Source organism: Xenopus laevis, chromosome 1L (genome assembly GCF_017654675.1).
Source record: "Xenopus laevis strain J_2021 chromosome 1L, Xenopus_laevis_v10.1, whole genome shotgun sequence".
NCBI lineage: Eukaryota > Metazoa > Chordata > Amphibia > Anura > Pipidae > Xenopus > Xenopus laevis.
In genome coordinates, this window is record NC_054371.1 from 184,565,162 (window position 1) to 184,589,908 (window position 24,747).

The window sequence follows — 24,747 nt, forward strand, 5'->3', positions numbered from 1 at the left end:
GACTGTCCCTTCCCAACATGTCAGTTCACATTTCTAATGCTAATGTTGAAGCTCAAATATGGCAGCCCCCTCATAGAGGAACATCTGCATCTGCAAATACTTTTATGGAAAAATTATAGATTGCATGCAAAGACAATGTTATGATAGATGTAAAAAAAGGTTTCATTTCTGGTGTCAGTATCTCTTTAAGAATTTAAAGATGATGCAAGCCATGTGCAGTTATTAGGATTCTGAGAAATGTTCTATACAGGACATTAAAAGAATGAAATGCAGAATCCACCGGGGGTCTGTGGAATGAAATGAAAGCACATTTAGCAATTCATCAGGGGGCTGCATCTTTAAAGTTCGAAAAAGATTGATAAAAAAAAAAAGCTGCTGCTGTGTTCCAAGCAAATAAAAGATGTTTGACTAGTACATATCCAGTAAAATCTTTTTGCCATTCATGTAGCAAAACAAAAAGTCCCTAAAATGTAAAAAACAAAACGGAACACTTGTGTAAAGATTCCTGCAAGATCATAGCTAACAAAGGTCCACCATCTTCATGTTTTTAGGGATAAACATTTGAAATCGTTATTCCATCTGCAACACATAAGAAAAAGCTGAAAGACTGCTGGATGTGAAATGTAATCCGAGACACAGAACAAATAGTACAATCAAACAATCTTGCATGACAGCCACCCAAAAACACCTCCCAACTGCAGTCCATAGACGCGACGTCATTATGTGAAGTTACACATAATCAGACAATACACTTATTGCGGCTGTTACAAAACGATTTGATAAAAAACAGACAATTCAAATACAACTGTTTTATTTAGCCAACTGTAACAAATCTGTCTTCCTATATACAAAAATTGACTTATCTTTACTGTAAAATACCAAACAAAACGGAAAGCTCTGTTTATTTGATGTTTTGCATTGCTGGCTTTTTTGAGAGGACACATTAAGCTGAAAATAATGGTTTGTATCTGTTCATGAAAACACTATGTAAAAAAAAAAGATCAGTTTGGGAGCATTTACTGTATATACATTTTGAAAACATTTAAGACATAGTTATACTTGTATAAGAAAAAATCAATCAACTGGTTATTGCTGGGTAAGGCTACCCAAGGCATAGGATGTCATTGAAAATGCCCAGAATTAAAGATGTTTTCCCAATTACTTTCTGTTTACTATTTGTGTCTGTTTTTCTAATATTGAAGTGGAGAGTTTCATTTTTCACCTTCTTATGCCTTTCAAAAAAAGTTTGGAGGGGGGGGCACAATTTTATCTTTATCCCTGCTGAGTTTTACTAAAGGCAGTTGTTAAAATTTATTCAATAGTTGCTAATACTCCAGAGATGCTGCTGAGAAAAGTATCAGCTAATGTAGCACATTGTAAGGGTAAGGTCACACGGGAGATTTAGTCGCCATGTGACTAATCGCCTCTTCTTCTGGGCGACAATCTCCCCGATCTGCCTTCCCGTCGGCTATAATGAAAAATCGCAAGCGGTATGCCACTCGCGGCGCTTCGCCCAAAGTTTCCTCGTGAGGCAACTTCGGAAAACGAAGCACCGCGAGTGCCATACCGCTGGCGATTTTTCCTGAATTACTGAGCTGCCAGATTGAAACACCAGAGACAGGAACATTAAACTAAACTTATATTTTAGAAAAACTGTAAACTATAAAAGATGTTAAACAACGGATTTAACTGAGTATTAGCAACTATTGTATCAATTTTAACAGTTGTCTTTAATGAAACTCAGGGATTCTGCTATAAGAAATGTATCAAATAATATATCAATTTAGAGCAGTTTGCATAGTCGTTGACCCCCTCCCCATAGCTGCTTCAGAAAGTCATAATGTGAAAATTCCAACTCTTTTTGATCTTGTAGCACCCCTCTTGCAGTACCTGATCGCTAAGTTATTTTTTGCAAAAATGTTTCCAGTAATCATCCTGTGCCCTCAGATAACTTCAATCATTTATCCTCGGTTGCCACTTTCTTGATTGTGGTGTCATCAACATGGCCACTACTAACTATGTGCACATGCAACAAAATGACTCCCCCCCCCCTCCCGGCCTGCGCACTGGCAGATACAATCATACATGGGCTAGGGATACTCAGCACTGGTAAAAGTCAGCCAAAGAGGAAGCAAGTAGTACACACCAATCAGCTCAGAGGACTAATAACAATAAGCGCTAGAGGATCGGTGAATAAATATCCCAGCTTGGTTTGTGCATCACCATAGCAACCGTTTGTGGTGGGAGGGCTTTGCCGGAACATTGTTGGTAGGCACTCCTTGTCGAGACTTACAAAGCATGCTCACAAATACTTCTCAATGCGCATGCGATGCCTACTGTGTATGCACATTGTCTTGGTCTTTGTTAGGGAGAGGTGGATGATGGGTATTTCTATGTATTAACTTTTCTGCAATAATGCTTCTGATCTGGAAAAGGACTTGAGTTAAAGAGGACTTAAATGCATAGATGACACCATTGAAGGTATGATCTGGAAAAGGACTTGAGTTAAAGAGGACTTAAATGCATAGATGACACCATTGAAGGTATGCCTGTGAATGGAAATTAATTCTTTAAACACTTTTCCTTGTCCTTTAATCTTCAAAATTTAAATAATATGGTTGCAAATAGAAAATAACTGAAATAAGTCTTTATTTCTGGTGAACAAACTGAAAACAACTGAACTAAAAACAACTGAACTGAAAAAAAGTGTTAGATGGTGAACAACCCCTTTAAACTCTTTTTTTTCTTCCTGCTATATTTCTTTCCCAGGGCAGGAGTTACCTATGCGGGGATTGGACTAAGTGGGACCTTCCCTCATTACAACAGGAGATTAAATATTTGGTGAAAGTATAAGCCAAGTCTGAGTACAGACAAAAAAAAAAAAAAAGTGGAAACCTGCTGCCTGAAATATGACCATTGAACCGGTCTTATGTCAATTATGACAACTGTCTGTAAGTTGCGCTGAGAGATCCTTCAGCGCTCTTACCTGGCGTGTCTCTTCCGTCTTGCCCGGCGCTGACGTCATCTTCTTCCATCTGATGCCGGCGTCAGATTGGAGCTACACGCTTAACACCTGAGGAGAGAACCCGTAGGAGAAATGCTGGCCTCTGTATGTATTGTGGCCTCGCTGGACATCTTGTGAGATCCTGTCCTACTAGACCTCAGCTTCAGGGAAACGCTCCAGCCTAGGTATGAGGGGGGGGGGGGGAGTTTCCCCTAGGCAAGATTTCTGCACTCCCAGTTACCAAAAGATCTTGCATGTTCCTTCCTGCTTCCCTTTCCACTTTGTCTGGTACGTTCCCCTGCCAAGCTTTTCTGGATTCTGGAGCGGCAGGAAATTTTATGGACAATACCTTTGCCAAGTTCTGTGTTTTTAATTCTATACCTCTCAAGATTCCTCTTTCTGCCCCAGCTGTGGATGGCAGACCGATTTCACCAGGTGTTCTCTACTGCTCTAGTCCTAATTCGTGTGGGCACTCTTCATGAAGAGGAAATCTCCTTCTTGCTCATTGAATGTCCTGAAACTCCCATTATTTTGGGTTTTCCTTGGCTCCGACTTCATAATCCAACCATTGACTGGTTTTCTGGGGAATTTACGGCTTGGAGTTCCTTTTGTCAGTCGAATTGTATTTTTTCTTCAGTCATTTGACTGGCCACTTTATCCTTGCTTCCAGCTTCCAACTCTCTTCTTCCTAAAAAACTCAGAAGTTCTACTCCTCATAGTCCTTATGATTGTCCTGTTGATTTAATCCCCAGCTCCATAACTCCAAGAGGTAGAACATATCCTTTGTCCATACCTGAAACCCATGTCATGAAAGAATACATTCAGGAAAATTTGTCCAAGGGTTTCATCAGGAAGTCCACGTCCCCAGCCGGACTGGTTTCTTTTTTGTCCAGAAGAAGGAATGGTACTCTTAGACCATGCATTGATTATCGAGCCTTGAATAAGATAACAATTAAGAATCGTTACCTTTTACAGTTGATTCAAGAACTTTTTGACAGATTTATAGGAGCTATAGTCTTCACCAAATTAGACTTGCGCAGTGCATATAACCTAATTCACATTCGTTAGGGAGATGAGTGGAAAACAGCCTTCAACACCCGGTATGGCCATTACGAATATTTACTTTTTTTTTCTTGCAAGGACATCAATTATCCCAATTGAGATGGCAGATTTTAGAAAAGGTCAATTATAAACCAGGATTGGATAGAAAGAAATATTTATTACAAAGGGAGTGTTTCTGGATTTGGCTTCTTCAATCTCATCACCCGAAGGGGTTAAATGAAGAATTCAATATGACCTTTTTCTTATAATTATGCTAATAACCTGCTTGCATTACCTGTGTGCCGGTGAATTTCTTGTTGCCATTACAAATATTTAGCCATGCCCTTCGGCTTATGCAACGCCCCCAATGTTTTTCAAGATCTCATTAACGATGTCCTTTGCGAGTTTCTACAGACTTGTGTCATTGTTTATTTGGACGATATCTTAATTTATTCCTCCTCAATGTCTCTTCATCTTCGTCAAGTGAAACAAGTTCTACTCATGTTAAGGGAGAATCACTTTTATGCCAAGCTTGAGAAATGCGAGTTTCACAAGTCAACGATCTCTTTTTTGGGTTATCTTATTTCATCCTCCGGATTCGAGATGGATCCTACTAAAGTTTCTGCTGTTCTTGATTGGCCCATCCCTACGAATTTGAGAGCCATACCAACGCTTCTTAGGGTTTATCAACCTATACCACAAGTTCATTAAAAAAAATTCCCAGAGAGTGGCTCCTATTATGGCTCTCGCGAAAAGACCTTGTAAAGTTTCTTGGACCCCTCAAGCTCAGGAGGCATTTGTGACTCTAAGGGTAAGGTCACACTGGGCGTTTTGGGGAGATTTGGTCGCCTGGCCGGTGCTAATCACATGCGGCGATTCGTTTTCCGAAGTTGCCCGAAATTTCCTCGTGAGGCAACTTCGGAAAACAAATCGCCGTGTGTGATTAGCATTATTCATTTTAGCCAGCGCAGAGTTAGGGAAGGTGTTTGGGGAGATTAGTCGCCAGGCGACAAAATCTCCCCAAACGCCCCGTGGGACCTTACCCTAAAGAGACTTTTTAGTACTGCTCTAATTCTTCTTTTTATCCTGATCCTAGCTGGCTGTTTATCCTGGAGGTCGATGCTTCTGAGATGGGAGTTGGTGCAGTCTTGTCTCAACGAGTGGAGTTTCAAGGGACCCTTCATCCTTGTGCTTATTTTTCTCATAAACTATCTCCTGTTGAGCGAAATTATGATGTGGGTAACCGTAAACTCTTGGCCTTTAAACTTGCACTGGAGGAGTGGCGCCATCTGCTTGAAGGGGCTAGAGAGCCTATTACCATTCTTACGGATCACAAGAACCTTGGATATATTTCTTCGGCCAGGAGGCTTAATCCTCGTCAGGCTCGCTGGGCTTTGTTCTTTTCTAGATTTAACTTTTTCATTTCCTATTGACCTGGTTCTAAGAATACGAAAGCAGATGCCTTATCCAGATGTATGGTGTTGAGAGAAGGCAAGTTGGTTCCAGCCACCCCTATTATTCCCTCTGACTTAGTTGTGGCGCCTACTTCTCTGGCTGACTTATCCAACTTGGAACATTCTCCTGAATGCCCCTCTGGGAAGATTTTTGTACCTCAGCCAAGGGTTGCTCAAGTCCTTGAATGGGCTCATTAGTCTAAAGTTTCTGGTCATCCTGGCATCAAAAAGACCCATGAATTCGTTTCGAGGTATTTCTGGTGGCCTTCACTCGCTAAAGATGTCAAGCTCTTTGTTTCGGCCTGCACAGTCTGTGCAGAACAGAAGAGTCCTCGTTCTTTATCATGTGGCCTTCTCCAACCCTTACCTATTCCTACACAACCCTGGCTGGATGTGGCTATGGACTTTATCGTGGACCTACCAAGATCTTTTGATATGACTACTATTCTAGTAGTAGTAGATAGATTCTCCAAGATGGCCCATTTTGTCCCTTTGAAAAAACTGCCTTCAGCTGCAGGCCTAGCCCAAGTTTTCATTAAGGAGATCTTTCTGGACTGTAGGAAACTGAGAAGCAAAATTCAGTATCTGGTTCATTGAAAACATTTTGGGCCTAAAGAGAGTTCTTGGTTTAATGCTTCGGATGCTCCTCGTTTGATTAAAACCTTTCACAGGAAGTTTCCTAACAAGTTTTGGGAGCCACTGGAGGGTACTGTAAGACGCACCGGGAGATCCTTCAGTGCTCTTAGCTCCCGGCACGTCTGTTCAGTCTTGCAGCATAGGCCCTGATGTCAGCTTCTTCCATCTGATCGAAGTGTCATGACGTCATCAGGTGGAGCAAAATTTGAATTTTGGTGCCAAAAGATAACTTTAAATAGCCTGATCACCATTTTGCCAGTGCCCAAGCTGGCCTCTGTTACAGATCCTGCTAAAGCATGTACTTGCGATTGACTACTCTGGTTTTGACTTCTGCTTGTTTCCTGACCTTGATTACAATTTCACCTTATCCTTACCGGTACCGCATTTCCGACTTTTGCTACTTAAAACGCATACTTACTCTGTGGTTCTGCAGCAGAAAGCCCGGGCGTTGGTGAATCCCGGAAATCCTAGTGCGTCTGAGTGTACCCACAACTTCTAAAAGGTTCCTGACTGACGTGAACGTTACAATCTCACTGCATTAGAAAACAGACAGCACCAACATAAAAAGTAAAGTGCCATGATGCTTCTCTCACTTCTGCAATGAGGACAGTGGGATGTTATTAACATTGATACATTATGGAAAGAACACCAAGACAGCCAAGACCGTGAATATTCAGGAGATGGGAGCTTTTAATCTCTCCAGCATCCTGAATTCCACACTGTGTTCAAACCAATGGCCCAAGGCTCTTCATACTGCAAACATCCCCTTTCTCTAAAAATCTCCTTACTGTTCTGACCTGACAGGCTAGCAATCCGAAGAAAGGCCAAAATATGTGAAGTAGGATTCACTAATTCTTGTGCTGCCATCAGTATGCAGTGAAACAGAATATCACTGTTGCCCTCTATACTGTGCTATGTAACTGCCCAAACATGTGCCTGACCTTTTGCTACACAGCACATTCATGCACGAAAAAACAATGTGATTGAATGAGTGCGAGTGATGAGCAGAGATAAGATAAAATAGAAAGGGGGGACATGCATATCTGTCTTTGAAACAGACAGGGGGACACCACATACTAACAGTCTGGTATATTTATAACTGTATTATGTACTGTGTTGTGTGCTGTATCATGCACTGTGTTGTGTGCTCTTATACAGTTAAGCTGGCCACAGACACAAAGATACTATCGTACGAAATGAAGATTTGTATGGTTTTCAGACCGGAGTGTTGCAACATTTTTTTTACCATGGTGATCGGTTGTTCGAGATTTATATCGGCAAATGATAATATCTCTGCATGTATTGCTTATCTGACAATATCAGTGCTAGATTGTCACTACTATTTGTCGGACATAACTTTCGTGTGATTGCTGCCAATAAATGACCAAAGAATCATGTGATTTCTTCTTTATAAATAAACTTCATTATGCTGATAAACACTATGGCTATAGGGGCTAAATTAGACCAGTGCAATAACCAACCTGACCTTTGCTTCATATTGTACAAGCTGTAGATTAAACTGACCATATGTGCTGTAATACTTATTATAATAATAATATTCTCATATATACAGAGTGTGCACTGTATATGGAAGTCCAATTAGTACTTTTAAGATGCACTGACCACTGTCTGAAACTCTTTGGCCACACAGGTGACTGTCTGACTCTTTGAGGATGAACTGGGCACAAGATGTGTAAGCGACGTGAGATTTAAGATATTGGGGGAAATTTTGCTGTAGATGCAGTGGGCTTTTTAACAATACTAGAGCTCATTCACTGATCTGGGCAACGTTGCCATAGTGAAGTGAAGATCAATTTACCTTTTTTAATTGTTCCTCCAGTGGGCTTAGCCTAAAGAGCTATGCAAAATTTGCAGACACAAAGAGGCACATACTATTTTTGTAATAAAGGGCTAGCATAAAGGATTAATAAAGGATTAATAAATAGATACATAAGTATAGAATAGTCATTGACAAACAGAGAGCTGTATTATGCATTTCTGCAAATATCAAATCTATAATACTACTTCCTGTTCATAGGGATAATTATTGACCTTGCGAGAAGCAAACATGAAATAGCTTCATGACCTACTTCCCCTTGTTTGGATGAAGAAATAGAGATTTTTTGTGATTAAAATATTAGGTGAAAATGTATGTTCAGCACAAGCGCTTATGTTGACAAAAAGGTATACTGTCACTTTAATTTGGATATTATGGGAATCTATGTCCTCTTGAAAGTTGGCAGCACTGAAAAAAAAATGTGCAGCCTGTGTACTGGCCCAAAATGTATAGAACATGACCAATATTTGATCAGGGCTCCTTCAGATCTCAACAGGAAAGTTGAAAATGTATGTATTCTAAAGACCACATGAGGCCCCCCCACATCAATCCAATTGTTGGCCTGAAAGACCACAAACATAACTTATGATGCCAGTTTTACTTTTTTCTATACACCTTTCACTTTCAGGACAGCCAGATGGGGATTGACATTGATTTAGCATCCATACTGTGATTTGCCTTAATCTAATTATCATAACAGCTCCAAAAAGGCCAGCATGTTCATTGTCCAGAACGGAGAATTCCAGCTTCTCTCTCGTCTGCGGTATCACAGTTCAGCTGATGATGTGGCAGCTTCAACAACAGCTGCTGGAAAGACACAGCACTCAAGCCTGTTTTTTTCCCCTCATCTGTGTGGTATGGTTTAAGAATCCTTCATTTTTAAAGAAGGAATTTCCTGGGATATTTAAAGGGATACTGTCATGGGAAAAAATTTTTTTTTCAAAACGCATCAGTTAATAGTGCTGCTCCAGCAGAATTCTGCACTGAAATCCATTTCTCAAAAGAGCAAACAGATTTCTTTATATTCAATTTTGAAATCTGACATGGGGCTAGACATTTTGTCAATTTCCCAGCTGCCCCTGGTCATGTGACTTGTGCCTGCACTTCAGGAGAGAAATGCTTTCTGGCAGGCTGCTGTTTTTCCTTCTCAATGTAACTGAATGTGTCTCAGTGAGACATGGGTTTTTACTATTGAGTGTTGTTCTTAGATCTACCAGGCAGCTGTTATCTTGTGTTATGGAGCTGCTATCTGGTTACCTTCCCATTGTTCTTTTATTTGACTGCTGGGGGGGGAAAGGGAGGGGGTGATAATCACTCCAACTTGCAGTACAGCAGTAAAGAGTGATTGAAGTTTATCAGAGCACCAGTCACATGACCAGGGGCAGCTGGGAAATTGACAATATGTCTAGCCCCATGTCAGATTTCAAAATTGAATATAAAAAAATCTGTTTGCTCTTTTGAGAAATGGATTTCAGTGCAGAATTCTGCTGGAGCAGCACTATTAACTGATTCATTTTGAAAAAAATTTTTTTCCCCATGACAGTATCCCTTTAAGTTAAAACCTACAGCTTTTTCTGATGCTTAGTAATACCATGGCTACTAATGCTAAAGCATGGGAATACACTTAAATAAAATACTACTACTGATAAACAATATTTATTCATTAACAGCACCTCTAATTTCAGACGAAGCTGCACATATAACTTTTATTTACTATTATTTGGTGCTTTTCCCCCAAAACTGGACAAACTGGCAGGAACACAAATGGAATACCAAAGACAATTTAACAAGTCAACGTATTTACCCTTTATATAGCAGAATCCTTAATTGCACACAAACAAGTTCAAACCTTTACAATTTCTTTGACAAATTCACTTTACCTATGGTAAATCAACAAATCATGATACACAGTGATGCCAGCTATAGGACAGACAAAACCAGCAATATCACATGAGACATGATGAACTGAACCAGCAGACTAAGGCTTCCCTACAACATAAGCTCATGACAAATGAATACTGTAAAATAGATGTTACAGTTGTAGCTTCTAAACAGCTTGAACAGGCACAAAGCTGCCTGCAGGAAGAACACAGCTAAAAATAAAAGTAAATAGGTCATATGAGATCAAGGATACCCAACTTGTTAGCAAAGCAGCTGCAGTGTCAGAAGTTGGACAACCAGGACTAGATGATCAAGCCCTATACTGGTTGTTTTTCCTAAGTTTTAACAATTTGTGAATTAATGAATAATAACAACAACAACACATGGGTAATATTGGTAAAGAACACACAACTGGCAGCCTTTTAAAATCCAAATGCATTTTTTAAGCAGCTATCCAATTCACAGTAGAAGGAACTGCAGCCATGCAACAGGATGGGTTCCCAAATGCATTTTTTGGGATGAAATAAGCTCCGTATCAATGTAGGGAGTATGGGAATTTAAGAGGAATGACGGATGTCAGATGGCACCTAGTTACATCATAGATGAACAAACACATCCATTAAGTTTAAATGATTTGCTAGATGAAACCTGCTTGACTGATTAATTGTATGGTCCAATTGTATATTTATACAAAGTAATCATATCGCCCAAAGCATCCCCCTCTGCAGAATTATCAACCCCAACCAATACAGGTATAGGACTTGTTATCCAGAATTCTCAGGACCTGGTGTTTTCCGGATAACGGATATTTTCGCCGTTATTTGGAACCTCAAACCTTAAGCCTTCTAAAAAATCATTTAAAGGGGAACTATCGCGAAAATGAAAATTTTATATTAGCTTCAGCATACTGAAGTAAGAAACTTTACAAATACAATCAATTAAATATACTATACCATTTCTGAAATAATCAAGTTTATCAGAACCTTGCTGGCCTTTTCTTCTGCGGACTACTGGCATTGCTTGCTACAGATAAACGTATACATCACAATTACGCCCAGGTCCTTCTCCATAAAGGATGTATCTAACTTAATCCCATTTAGAGTAGAAGTGTCTTGCATTAACTTACATTTATTAACACCAAATCACATCTGCCGCTAAGCCACCCAGTCTACCATTTTGTCCACAACTACTTGCAACACTGTCACATACTAAATACAATTAATTTGCTGCATTGTTTTGTGTATTCATAAAATAATAAATGTCAATTTGCATCCTTTTTTTACTAGATAAAAAAAATCTATATTTAAAGTTACATCTTCAAGCACATTCTGTACATTTTAAAAAAAGGGGATAGAGAATACCTGTAAACTCATCCAAAGCTAGAGTTCCACTGCCAAATCCAACACAATTTTCCTGGAGCTCTCTTAACTAACCATGCCCTGAAAATGACTGTATTTGGTCAGTCAGTACAATATTGTAGCTTGCCTTTTTTGCATCCTAAAGACCCAATTAACAGCATAAAAGGTGATTATTCCAGCATTCTGTATGTGGTCTTCCAGCTATTTCTGAACTGAAAATCTCAGTGAGTGTGTCTCTTTCTGTAAATCAGAGCTTTCTGGATAACAGGTTTCAATATAAAGAATCCCATACCTGTACTCAGAAGTGAGACCTTCCATACCCCTAATTAATTTAGTAGCTCGTATTAAGACTTTCTCTATTTCATTACCACCCTATATAAGGATTGGAGATGGGACAAATACTCTGTAAAGATGGAGTATGATCTTCTCATCATTTGAATCGATATCCCTTTTAATATCCCTTTTAATACAAGACAAAATCTTGCTGCTGGCCTTTTCTTTTGTGGAAGATGACATTATATTTCTACTAAATTACTTACAGGTGAGCAGACTTAACTTGAACATGAGTGAGCAGTCTTAACTTGAAAAAACATACACTACATTCATGTGGTAGTGAGCAAGGTCTGGGGAAAATAAGTAAACATTAAAGGCAGTCAGTTTAGTCACAGCAACAGGGATTTCCCCACTTTAATGCCAAAAACCTTGGTATGTTGACACTATCCTACACACTAGTGTACAGATAAAATGTACTGTATACAAAAGTCTAGACCTTTTTCAGTCCTGCAAAAATTTCAGAATAGTCCACAGATTTGTACATAAAAGAGAAAAGGAAATATATAAGGTACTAGACATTTATCTAGACAGATATCCAAACAGTCACACATCTTGCAGTTATCATCAAATAGTGAAATGTAAACCATGTTACTGAAAGAAAGTACAGATTGACTGTTGCCACCTGCTGTACAGAAAGCATAATGTCAATGTAGAGTGTTTCAATTGCCGTGCTTTTATTGTACGTTTTTTTCCTGACATAGTACTATTTAAAATACAGAGTTACACACGCACATCAATCTTCTGGCGTTAAAACGAACAATATGTTCCATCCTATTGTGTTTTATCATCCCTTTCTTTAACTCCGTGAAACATGTTTGCATTTTAATATAAATAAAATGTGTTTTCAATTTTATTGTTATGTTTTAATATAGATATAAGACTGACAATTACAGGTTTGTAAGTTTAATATCTGTAAAAAGGATTGTTTTGAGAATAGCATTATAATTATTAATCAGCATGGTTTTTTGAAGGAAACATCATGTCTACAAACAAATTATTCCCCAATAATGGGGTTGCAGTAGATGTGGTCTACTTCGATTTTGCCATGGTTTTTTTTTTTAATGCATTGCAAAAAGATGTTAACTTACTAAAGGTCTCATGGTGTTGGTTATGCTAAACATAGGTGAATAGATAAGATAGGTGGTTTCTAAGGGCTCTTACACACGGCCGTTCCGACCTGCGCTCCCCTGCGTTCCGTTTGTTGGCGTTCAGCCGCAGGGGAGCGCAGGAATAGACGCAAGTAATAATTTGAAATGGGGCTGTACTCACTCAGGCGCGTGTAGGCGCCGAACGCAGGTTCAGACGCAACATGCTGCATTTTTCCTGCGTTCGGCGCCTACACGCGCCTGAGTGAGTACAGCCCCATTTCAAATTATTACTTGCGTCTATTCCTGCGCTCCCCTGCGGCTGAACGCCAACAAACGGAACGCAGGGGAGCGCAGGTCGGAACGGCCGTGTGTAAGAGCCCTTAAGGTGCAAGAAGTTTTTTTTTTTTTTTTTTACAACTAAGGTTGTGAATTGTCGCTCATCTTCACAACAAAGTGAAATGCCGCTCATCTACTTAATGTGGCTCTCTACTCGATGTCTGCTCTCCTAACCCCCACTTAATGGTGTCTTTGGAAGAGATATTGCTAAATAAAGATAAAAGCAGGTATGGCCTTTCTCCCCCCAAAGATAACACTGTCTTTTTTTTCCACTTAGTTAGGACTGACACTTGGACACGTCGGCTTATGCATACTTTGTGCAAACTTTGTAACTAAAAGTGTCTTTTTTACTAGAGTTACAGTTCAGTTTTGCAAAATAGGGTTTCCCAGGGGGCTATATATTGGAGTGATGGGATTAATTTCTGTAGTAGTATGTATATCAAGCCTGACCCATGTGCACCCAATAAAAAGGGATGAGCGGCATTTCACTTTGTTGCATTAATTTTATATATATATATATATATATATATATACACACACACATGTTTGTATACTCTTGAGAAAGATCCCTGTGAGGGATCGAAACATCGAGTTAAATAAAAAGTTCCTCTGTGCAAGGACGTATATTCACCTTCAAACACAGTTGGTTTCAGATATTATTGAAGTGTAACGTTTCATTTTTCACCTTCTAAAGCAGCTCTGGGAGGGAGGTTGCCAACTCTTTAACTGATCTAAATTGATACATTTAGTTGATCCATTTGTAATCTTTGTCCCTGCGGAGCAGAATCCCAGAGTTCCATTAAAGGCAGCTGTTAGAATTGATAAAATAGTTGCTTATATTCATCTGATACTACCGAGAAATGGATCAACTAATTGTAACAACTAGATGTGGCAAATTGTAACAGTTCAGAATGCTATTGGATCACTGAGTTGCCAGACAGACACTGGAGACAGGAAATTTAAACTTAAATCTTGGGAAAAACGGTAAAAAAATAAAAGATGGAAAGCAATTGAAAACAAAATCTTAGTTTATGGTGAACAATCTGAAAATAACTGAAAAACATGTTTGGAAGGTAAACAACCCCTTTAAGTTGTTAACAGCTGTCACTCGAAGAGCTAAACTCCACAGGATATTTGGATCAGATTTTGCAGGTTCTTGCCATGCAACACCAATTAATGCTTTTTGATAAATCATGACTATTCGAGGGTGTGTAAATTATTCTCACACATTCCTTTTTTCTCCACATTTTTTGTGAATACAGAAAAAACGCAAAGTGAGATTTTCATTAATATGTCACTTAAAAATCAATAATATATTCAATTGGTTTTATTATAGTTTTTTTCCCCTGTATAAATGGAAACAGAAGTAAATACAAGTCTAAGAACTGTGTAATAAGACTCAAAGTCTGTTCTGACAAATTTGAAAGGACATGTATAAAAGGAAAAGATTAAGTAATAACAATCCCAAATTTTAAATAAATTTGTTCAATCAGCAACTACTTAGTGAATGTGGTTGTTTATTGTTGTTATATAAACCTTATGTCACTTTCTGTTTATAAGAGATGATGAGATTTCTGACAAATACCATCTTGTTATGTGATTCCTGTGTCTGAAATGGTATGAACTTTTCTACAAAGAAAAACATCCTCCTCTTGTGGCCAAAATAGAAAATGCACTGCTACAACAGGATTTCCCCATTTATGCATGATATTGCTACTATGGATAGGAATAGTACTAGGAATGCTCCGAATCCAGGATTCGGTTTTCTGCCTTTTTCAGCAGGATTCGGATTCGGGCAAATCCTTCTGCCTGGCCAAACCAAATCCTAATTTGCATATTTAACTTAGGGACGGGGAGGGAAATTGTGTGACTTTTTGTCACAAAACAAGGAAGTACAAAATGTTTTCCCCTTCCCACCCCTAATTTGCATATACAAATTAGGATTCGGTTCGGTATTCGACCCAATCTTTCGCAAAGGATTCGGGGGTTCGGCCGAATCAAAAATAGTGGATTCGGTGCATCCCTATATAGTACAACAGCATTTGTACAGATATTCTTTCACTGATTTGTGTTTTGAAATTGTTGGAACTATGGAACTATTACGAAAATGTAAATTTTATATTAGCTTCAGCATACTGAAATAAGAAACTTTATACTCTAAATACAACTGATTAAAAATTCTGTACCGTTTCTGAAATAATCAAGTTTATCTTCACTATCCCTCTCTCAGCAGCAGTTTCTCCTCATTCTCTCTTCATTCAGGAGTTAGGTGTCAGATGAATGATCCAATATATCTTATAGGGGGCTTCTTTTGCCTAGAAGATGTATTAGAGCTCACTATTCAATTCACCAGACATCATGTCTCTCTACATGCAGGATTTGTGCAAAAGGCAGTTATTTGTTAGATTTTGTTATTTGAGTGAGCTCGATTACATATGCCTATAAGATATATTTGATCTAACGGTGAATAAATAACTGCTGCATGAAGACAGAATAAACAGAAACAGATGTTGAGAGAGGGATAGAGAGGATATACTTGAATATTTCAGAAACAATGCAGAATTTTTCATTGATTGTATTTAGAAAGTTTCTTACTTCCGTATGATGAAGCTTGTGTTAAATTTTCATTTTTGCGATAGTTCCCCCCTTTAAAAAAAAAACTGCCATTCTTGCCTAAGCTAATTATGCATGCTCAGATTTGGTTGGGCAGTTTGGACAAGTTTATCCATATTGACTGACCATATAGGCATGTATATCAGATAAGTGGGTGGTTTTGAGAGACAATCCTTCGATCCTGTCATGTATGAGCACCTCCTGCAGTTGTGAAAATCCACAGAATATGGCCAATAATATGTATGGCCTATCGTGCTGTATCATTCTGTATAGCCAATGGTTTATCAATTGGATACTGTGAATTATAACTTACTTAACGAACCTTAATTATCAACTTTTGTCACAACAACTTTCCTTAAGAAAATCTTGGAAATGCAACAGTAAACTCCCACAGAACAATGGGCATCGACATGAATGCATAGTCATGAGAATTCCTATGAAATACATTTAAAAACATAGGACCTAACTTCTGGTCCACATCTTCCACTAAAGATTTTGCATTTAACAGCTTGTCTTTCTTGAAATGTAAAACACATCTGATCTTTAAATAATATCAGGTGCAGTTTCGCCATTAGTGTTATTTCAGCTGGTAGAAATACACCCTATAACAAAAAGCATTTTCAGTCACAGCATTGAAAGAAGCAGGATATTAATAATTATTAAATAAAATAAATTAAAATGAAATAAAAAACTTGTACCATATAACAATAATAATAACTGTAGGGTTAATATGCCCCTATACAAAAGTATCCAGCGCTGTACTAGGGGTCCAACGTAAATCAATCAAGCCAACTTGTGGTAATAGTATATTGCTAAATATCTTTATATAAGCAGGGGCCACTCACCATTCCCATTCAATGGCCCGGGTGCAATTAGCCCCGGACCCGGCACTTGTAAAATGGAGCTGTTACACCTCCCCTTCAATACAGAGTTCAATACTGCCTTATCCGTTAAAGGTCTTACCCAGTCGGAGGTGTGACCCAGGTGCTCCCGTCCTGAGTCCGTCACTTAGAAGAACGTACGTATCCACTGCACAACTCAATTCCCGTGGCGCACTCAAGGGTCCAAAGAATCGCTCAATTCAAAGGTTTTTCTTTAGGTAAAAAATGTTACTTTATTCAATACATCTTGATACTAAGAACAGTGTCCGAGTATTGAATAAAGTAACATTTCTTACCTAAAGAAAAACCTTTGAATTGAACCCATGTAGCTAGTGCCCACACCCTGTCACCCTGAGCAACAAGGCCCAGTAAAGCCATGTGCCCTAGAGGTACCAGTACCTCTAGAGAGATAAGTCGGGGAGCAGGGACCCTGTGAATGAGGCCAGCTAGAGATAGTTTACTACTTGTAATAGTACTCTATGCTCTCTCTATGCTGAGAGTAAGTAGCAAGAGCAGCTTGGCTCCAACTAGGAGGGATAGCAGGGAGGTAGCTCACCCCTCAGGCAAGACTGGCCTGTGATGTAGGGACACAGCCTAATAGGGAATTAGGGCTAGTGAGTTCCCTGATCCAACGTATGGGATCCAGGTCACGGTGCTGAGATCCTGAGGGTATATCTATCCTGGTGTGACGCTATCCCCTCAGGAAGTTCCAATGTGCTGTCTCTGAGGGACATGTTGTAACCATGTCATGATTGTCTGCTGGGCATCTGTGGCTTTGTAAGTACAACCCTGTGGATCATTTGTCTCTGACAAATAGAAGTTTTATTCTGTCTGCAAGATTCTGTGACTGTAAGAACCTCCTGGCGCCCATTATTTTCCTGTTTTATTGCACAGTAGACTGAAGGAGTTGTAGTTACACTATACCACACCTTTAAAGGAGAATTCAACCCTTTAATAAAAAAATAGTACCCCCCCACATAGACCCCCCTCCCTCCTCCCCCCAGCCTATCTTCCTCCCACCGGGGAAATGCCCCATACTTTATCCTTACCCATCGGCGCAAATTCTGGCACCAGAGTTCCATGCAGCCATCATCCGGGTCTTCGGAAATCTGACTGGAAGATCGGCATGCACAGTTGGAGCAATTTGCTGGTTTGCGACAATTGCGCATGCTCTGAAACTGACAAAAATTCCCGAAGCGCTGGAAGATGGCTGCGAAGAATGGTAAGATAGGTAAGTATAAAGTATGGGGCGTTGCCCCGGAGGCAGTTAGGCTGGGGGGAGGAGGGAGGCGGGTCTACGTGGGGTGTGAGGGGGGTACAGATTTTTGTTAATGGGTTGAATTCTCCTTTAAGTTTCCATTTAGCAGAGGCCCTAGCCTGAAGTGTTAGTCACGTGTAACCCAGGCTCTAGTGCACTAGCTGGTGATTAACCACGTTGGTCTGTATAGCCCAAAATAGTGTTACATAACAATAAAGACCAACTGCCAAGTATCTTAAACCAGTACCATTAACACCCTGATTCAGACCCAGGAAGACTGTCCAAACAGGTATGGCTTGGGGAATGTTTCTGTTAATAATTAAATTGTTATACAAGTGAAAATATGTTAAATGAATTGCCACATATACACAGCTAGGGCAGTCTAATCTCTCTCGCTTGCTCTCTATATATATTGTGACAGGGTGTTTGGAAAATGGGTGTTTAAATGGGCGTTGGTCTGGGCAGTCTCCCCTACAAAAGCCGCATATGCAGGTGGCGGGGGAGGATCTAGTCCAGATTGAAACCAAGGTTTTAAATTTTGATCACAGGTAAACAGGTTAGGGACCGTCGTATGGGGTTTACCTTGACGTGGTATGGCGGCTTACCAATTTTATGATCATAACTTTGTAACAAAAAACCCTGTTTTTCTTTTTTTAGACAGGGGATTATTGTATTTATATATTTTTATATGGCCTTAGGAGTGCACCCACAACCCCCCTCTTGTACCTGAAATGTAGCCGGAAGCTGTGGCTAAGCTTCATGTGGTTAGTGCACCCTCATACCCACCCCTTTAAATTAACGGTGGCCCTATGTCCTTGTTGTTTTTTATTAATCCTTGGTTTGGGCAATTTCTCTCCCTCAAAAGCCACAAATGCTAGCGGTTGGGGAGGCTTTGGCCTTTTTATTACCAACGCCTGTGAGACACCCATTATATTTGCTGCACTTATCACTAGGTAACACTTGCACAGACCCACACACATTACACCTATTACACTCCACATTTAGCTTTTCCTTTTTCATCTCCCTCTAAATCTATACTCACACCTGTACTTATACTTATACTCACACACATACACACACAAGTGTGCACTTATATATACAACTTTACTTTTCCTTCATTATAGTCTCTTCACAATCACATTTTTTTTTTTTTTTTTTTTAAATGGGCATTGGTCTGGGCAGTCTCCCCTACAAAAGCCGCATATGCAGGTGGCGGGGGAGGATCTAGTCCAGATTGAAACCAAGGTTTTAAATTTTGATCACAGGTAAACAGGTTAGGGACCGTCGTATGGGGTTTACCTTGACGTGGTATGGCGGCTTACCAATTTTATGATCATAACTTTGTAACAAAAAACCCTGTTTTTCTTTTTTTAGACAGGGGATTATTGTATTTATATATATTTTTATATGGCCTTAGGAGTGCACCCACAACCCCCCTCTTGTGTTTGGAAAACACCACTGTCTTGCAGGAAAGTACATGGAAAAGAGTACATTTAAACTGCAAGATAGGTGTTGCAGAGGGATACTCAGCTCAGGTAGGGTTAATATTCCCTCTCAGCAAGGTAATTAAGTGGCAGCTGAGAGAGGAGCTACCTGGCAATATAAAAGGGATGTGTGAGCACAGCTCAGAGCTCTCCAGCGAAGTGATGTGAGAGACAGAGCTGGGCAGAAGGAGCTTTGCTGCCAGCAAGAGAGTTCCAGAGGTTGGAGCCTAAATCCCTTGTGGGGAAAGAAAGAGAAAAGGACTGGCAGAGGCTAGTGAGTCTGAATCCCAGGAGGGTAAGCCAGCAGGGCTGAGTGTGAAGCCCAAATACTTCAAAGTGCAAGAGGGTGAGAGTTTCCCTTGATGGTGAGCGACCAGAGGGGGGAAAACCCTGAATGGTTTGCAGTGTATTTGCTGAGTTGTACCCTGCATGTTCTACTGAACTGTAACCTGAACATTTTTCTGTTGCCTTTTTGTTGGGAATGCCCAGTCCTTAATAAAGCTTGGTGTCCCTGTTTCTATGCTCCAAATCCTACACTACCTGCCTACCAAACGCTAATTCTCCCAAAAAGTGCATGTGCAGGCCAGAGTGGCATGTCAAAAAAAAAAATTTATATATGTCTTATAAAGCATTACTATTAATATACAGTATTGTTGCTGAATATTGAATTTCTGTCTCACAGAGCTTACAATCTAAGTGATTTTCCGCACAGAGAAAGAGACTTCACTACAGGTTATGAAATGAATGAGCGACCATATACATATTTATAACACATTTATGCTCACTGGTCACTTAATAAGCAGCTCCTTGTCCCGTTACAACATAAGGGCACCCGGGTACAGTCACACTTACACTACTTTTAGCTGGGCATTCAAACAACTCTAGAGGACTCTTCCTATTCCGAGAGATCGCGTCGTATAGCTTTAAAAGAAAGCATTCATCTTATGCGACTCATTATCAAATGAAACCCACCTCATTATTTAGATTCAGCACCGGCTCCATTGCTGCCTTTCACATGTGATGTTTCCCAGCAGTCCCTGGCGAGCCGTACACAAACCCACGTGTCTTCCGGGGTTAGCGTCTACGGCAAGAGGCGAGGTTCAGAAGCCATGCTACGTCGTACAGACGTGCGAAGTGCGCATGTTCTGTTGAAAGGAGAGAACAGTTATGTTGCGGTTCACCTAACCAGTTATTGTTATGTATTTAGGATAATTGGCTAGTTTTCCGAAGAACAATAACAATGCAATGAGCGTTAGGCTTTCAAAATATAAGAGAGATAGCGTTTTAAGCCGGGCGTTAAGAATTGCCGCGTTTACACAGATTTTGGACCTTTCTGGTTCAAGATATATACAGTATATCCGCTCGTAGTAGTTTCAGCCTTTGGTCAGGGACTTCTTTAGTAAATAGCAAGGTTACAGACATACTGGGAAAGATTAGTAGGACAACCAATACTAATGAGAGTTTCCCCTCAGAAAAAAGGCCAACTTCCATGTATAAATTTGTATTTATAATCTCTCCCAATGGAAATACCATTTATTGGTACGCTTCACCCCCAACAAAATGTCAACTTATTTTCTTTGACTTTTTTTCATTGAGATGCTAATACTGTGTCTTTCAGCAACCATATACAGTATATGAACAATAGATGTTATCTTATTAAAGCAAAGGCAAATATAATCCAACCTATTTTCATGCCATGCAGTGCAATGTATGATCAGGTCTAGTAGATCATTAATTACTAGTTAAAGGGATGCTGTCATGGGAAAATTTTTTTTTTAAAAATGAATCAGTTAATAAAACCTTCCCTTGATCCCAGCTCTCCCACTAACTATCAACTGGTCTCCCTTCTTCCATTTACATCCAAATTACTAGAAAGGCTTGTTTACAAATGCCTGATCCAGCATCTCACTCACAACTCCCTCCTCGACCCCTTGCAATCTGGCTTCCGCCCATCACACTCGACTGAAACTGCACTCACCAAAGTAACCAATGATCTTCTATTGGCAAAGTCTAAAGGTCGCTATTCCATTCTAATCCTTCTAGATCTCTCTGCGGCCTTTGACACAGTTGACCACACTCTCCTCCTTGACATTCTACACTCAGCTGGCATTCGGGACACTGCTCTTTCATGGTTCACATCTTATCTGTCTGACCGTTCCTTTAAAAGTTTCCTTCTCTAACTCTACTTCTACTACTTCCCCTCTCTCTGTTGGAGTTCCTCAAGGCTCTGTTATTGGCCCCCTGCTGTTCTCGCTCTATACAACTTCACTAGGAAAACTTATTCAGTCATTTGGACTTCAGTATCACCTTTATGCTGATGACACCCAACTCTACTTGTCTACTCCTGATCTTTCTGTCCTTTCCCAAGTCACAGACTGTCTCTGTTGTCTCCTCCTGGATGTCACAGCGCCACCTGAAACTGAACCTTTCTAAAACAGAACTCATTATATTTCCTCCAAGATCTTCCCATGTCCCTCAGATATCACTCACCGTAAACAACACCACCTTTGAAATCTGACATGGGGCTAGACATATTGTTAATTTGCCAGCTGCCCCAAGTCATGGGACTTGTGCTCTGATAAACTTCAATCATGCTTTACTGCTGTGCTGCAAGTTGGAGTGATATCACCCCCTCCCTTTCCCCCCCAGCAGCCAAACAAAAGAACGATGGGAAGGTAACTAGATAACAGCTCCCTAACACAAGATAACAGCTGCCTGGTAGATCTAAGAACAACACTCAATAGTAAAAACCCATGTCTCACTGAGACACATTCAGTTACATTGAGAAGGAAAAACAGCAGCCTGCCAGAAAGCATTTCTCTCCTAAAGTGGAGGCACAAGTCACATGACCAGTGCAGCTGGGAAATTGACAAAATGTCTATCCCCATGTCAGATTTCAAAATTGAATATAAAAAAATCTGTTTGCTCTCTTGAGAAATGGATTTCAGTGCAAAATTCTGCTGGAGTAGCACTATTAACTGATGCGTTTTGAAAAAAACATGTTTTCCGATGACAGGATCCCTTTAATATACAGTATAGTATAACCAGGGCTGTATTAAGGGCCTATGCCGCCCTAGGCATTGGACCTAAACACGCCCCTACGTTGTGCACGCTGACGTCATGCACTGGCAGGTCCGGACTGAGAATTAAAATAGGCCCTGGCATTTCAGGTACAGAGAGGCCCAATCAGCCCACATAGAGGCCCAAACAGCCCCCTAAATATTGCCTTTCTATTGGATCTTATAGCAGCCCCTCTGGCATTTGCCAGAACCCACAGATTGCCAGTTCGGGCCTGTGCGCTGGCGTGCCCGCGTCACACACCATACGTGCCAGCATCACGCGCCATACACGCTGACTTCGCGTGACGCAATCAGCGGAAGTGACATCAGCACGTCATGTCCCTGACATCACTTCCACAGTCTTCCTTGGACCCCTCAGCTCCGTCACAGGATTTCCTGTTAGAAATCCGTGGCGGACAGTGGGGAGGGGGTTTTTTTTTTAAAAAGAAAAAAAACAATATCGAAAAAAATAGGCACCCTGAGGGCCGCCCCCAAAACCATGCCGCCCTAGGCACTCGGGGTACTATATATAAATATGGCCCTGAGTATAACTAGTAATACTAAGAAACACGAATTTTTAGAGATTTAATATACACCAAGCAATTTGAAGAGGTCATAATCTGTGTTTTATGATAATCCTAAAAATTTGTGGTTTTGGGCAACAACTCAACAAGCAATTCAGGGTCAAATCCGAAAAACGTTGTACGTTTTGAATTTTCGATCGATTTCATCAAGACTTTTCCCCGCACCATTCGGTTCAAGCTGATTATTTGATAAATTAGTTACATTTAAAAAAAATGTTTGTTTAGACTTTACTGGAAATCCAGTGGTGAGAGCTGACCCAAGCTGGGTTATGCCCAGGGCGAGGCGAGTTGAGCCACTCGCCTCAGGCGGCAGCACCCACCTGGTCGCCAGGGGTGGCAAAAATGCGTCTCCTGGTAACTAAGAGCAGAATTCCCGGTTTTCAACCTGGAAATTCGGCTCTTCTAGTGCATAGAGCGCAATTGCGATGTGCAGCGCCCCGACCCCCTCCCGCGCTGAAAAGGTGAGCTGCGTGAGGAGGGGTGGGGGCGGCAACGGAAGGCCACCTCAGGCAGCATAAAGGCAAGGATCGGCGCTGGTTATGCCTCCATTAAAGTACATACAATAGTTGCACCCTAGGGTTATGAATGTAAAAATTATGGTTTATTAACATTTATTTATATAGCCCAATATTTCACTGCTAGTCTATGTGCGATACCCTTAGGATGCTAAATAACCTAGTTATGAAAAATCCACCACTCTTGAAGTCAGCAGTTGACAGTGATGCAAAATTTAAAAAAGAATAATTCCTTATCAGTTGAAAAAAACCCACAAAAAAAGTTCAATAACTTCAATGTGTTTTGTGAATTTTCACCAGAACTGATTCACTCCTCACTAGTGCTACATTAATAAAAATATAAATATATACATTAAATACACAAACCAACTGTTTTGGTCAAATAGCCACCAGGGGGCAATCAAAACCAATACACTCCACAGAAACAAACACATTTCTTAGATTATTCTCACATACCATAAATTCTTTCAGCTTTGAAAAACAGTTGTTTAAATCTGTGTATGCAAACTCCATAAGAACACATATCGATGCCCACACTATTCAAGTGTTTCCTGCTTTAAATTATCTGCGTAACGCCATTCTTGTTGTTCCAAACACAACGGTAACACAACATGGCCTTCAGCTGCTGGCTTAGGACATCCTGAAGTTTCCCCTATGGTAATGGTAAAGGCTTTTTTTTTTTTTGGTGATGCTAGGGAAAATTAAAAGAATTGTTATGGAATTGTAAAGAATTGTTCAGTATAACAGGTAATTCTGACTTACAATGAATTGTATGGTATATTATAATTACTTCTGATCTCAGAAATTGCAACAGTTCTGGGTTTTTTTTACCTACATTTTTTGGCAGGCTGATTAGATTTCCTGTGTTCTTTAGATAGAAGAAATATTTAAGTTAACATAGTTAAGTGCCACAGAGAGAAATCATATACATTACATTTACCAGAGTGTGCTACTAACAGAACTCCAACCTGAATACATGAATATATTTTTCTCTGTAGCAACATAATCTACTCCAAGGAAAGCTCAAAGATAGGATTTTTAAAATATTAAAAATATAAATCCCCTATGTAGTAAATTACAGTCTTTATATCAGAAATACTTGAAAGCAAATCCCAAAAGTAAAAAAAATATAATGGGGTTCCACTTCAGGGGTTCCACACAATGTCATTATGTCATTATACATATATTTCCCCCCCCCAACACTCCTAGGGGTAGATTTATCAAGGGTCGAAGTGAATTAGAGGGAATTTTCAAAATAAAAAAATTCGAAGTAATTTTTTGGATACTTCGACCATCGAATAGGATACTACGACTTCGAATTGACTTCGATTCAAAGTAAAGATCGTTAGAATATTTGACCATATTATGCCTCCATTAAAGTACAT

The 24,747-nt window shown here is 39.9% G+C and overlaps 1 protein-coding gene across 4 annotated transcripts in view; it reads right to left on the bottom strand.

Annotated features, from left to right (window-relative positions):
- The window catches only part of srfbp1.L (serum response factor binding protein 1 L homeolog), a 68,831-nt gene extending 48,538 nt beyond the window's left edge, over nt 1-20,293 (bottom strand). Inside the window, exons 1-2 of one of the 4 annotated variants that reach the window (XM_041563850.1) lie at nt 20,177-20,293; nt 17,512-17,672 (exon numbers count right to left, since the gene is read on the bottom strand). In XM_041563850.1, the coding sequence (XP_041419784.1) occupies nt 17,512-17,631 (120 nt within the window). In that variant the 5' untranslated portion in view covers nt 17,632-17,672; nt 20,177-20,293. 4 annotated transcript variants of the gene reach the window in all.
- Nucleotides 20,294-24,747: the final 4,454 nt, after the last annotated feature.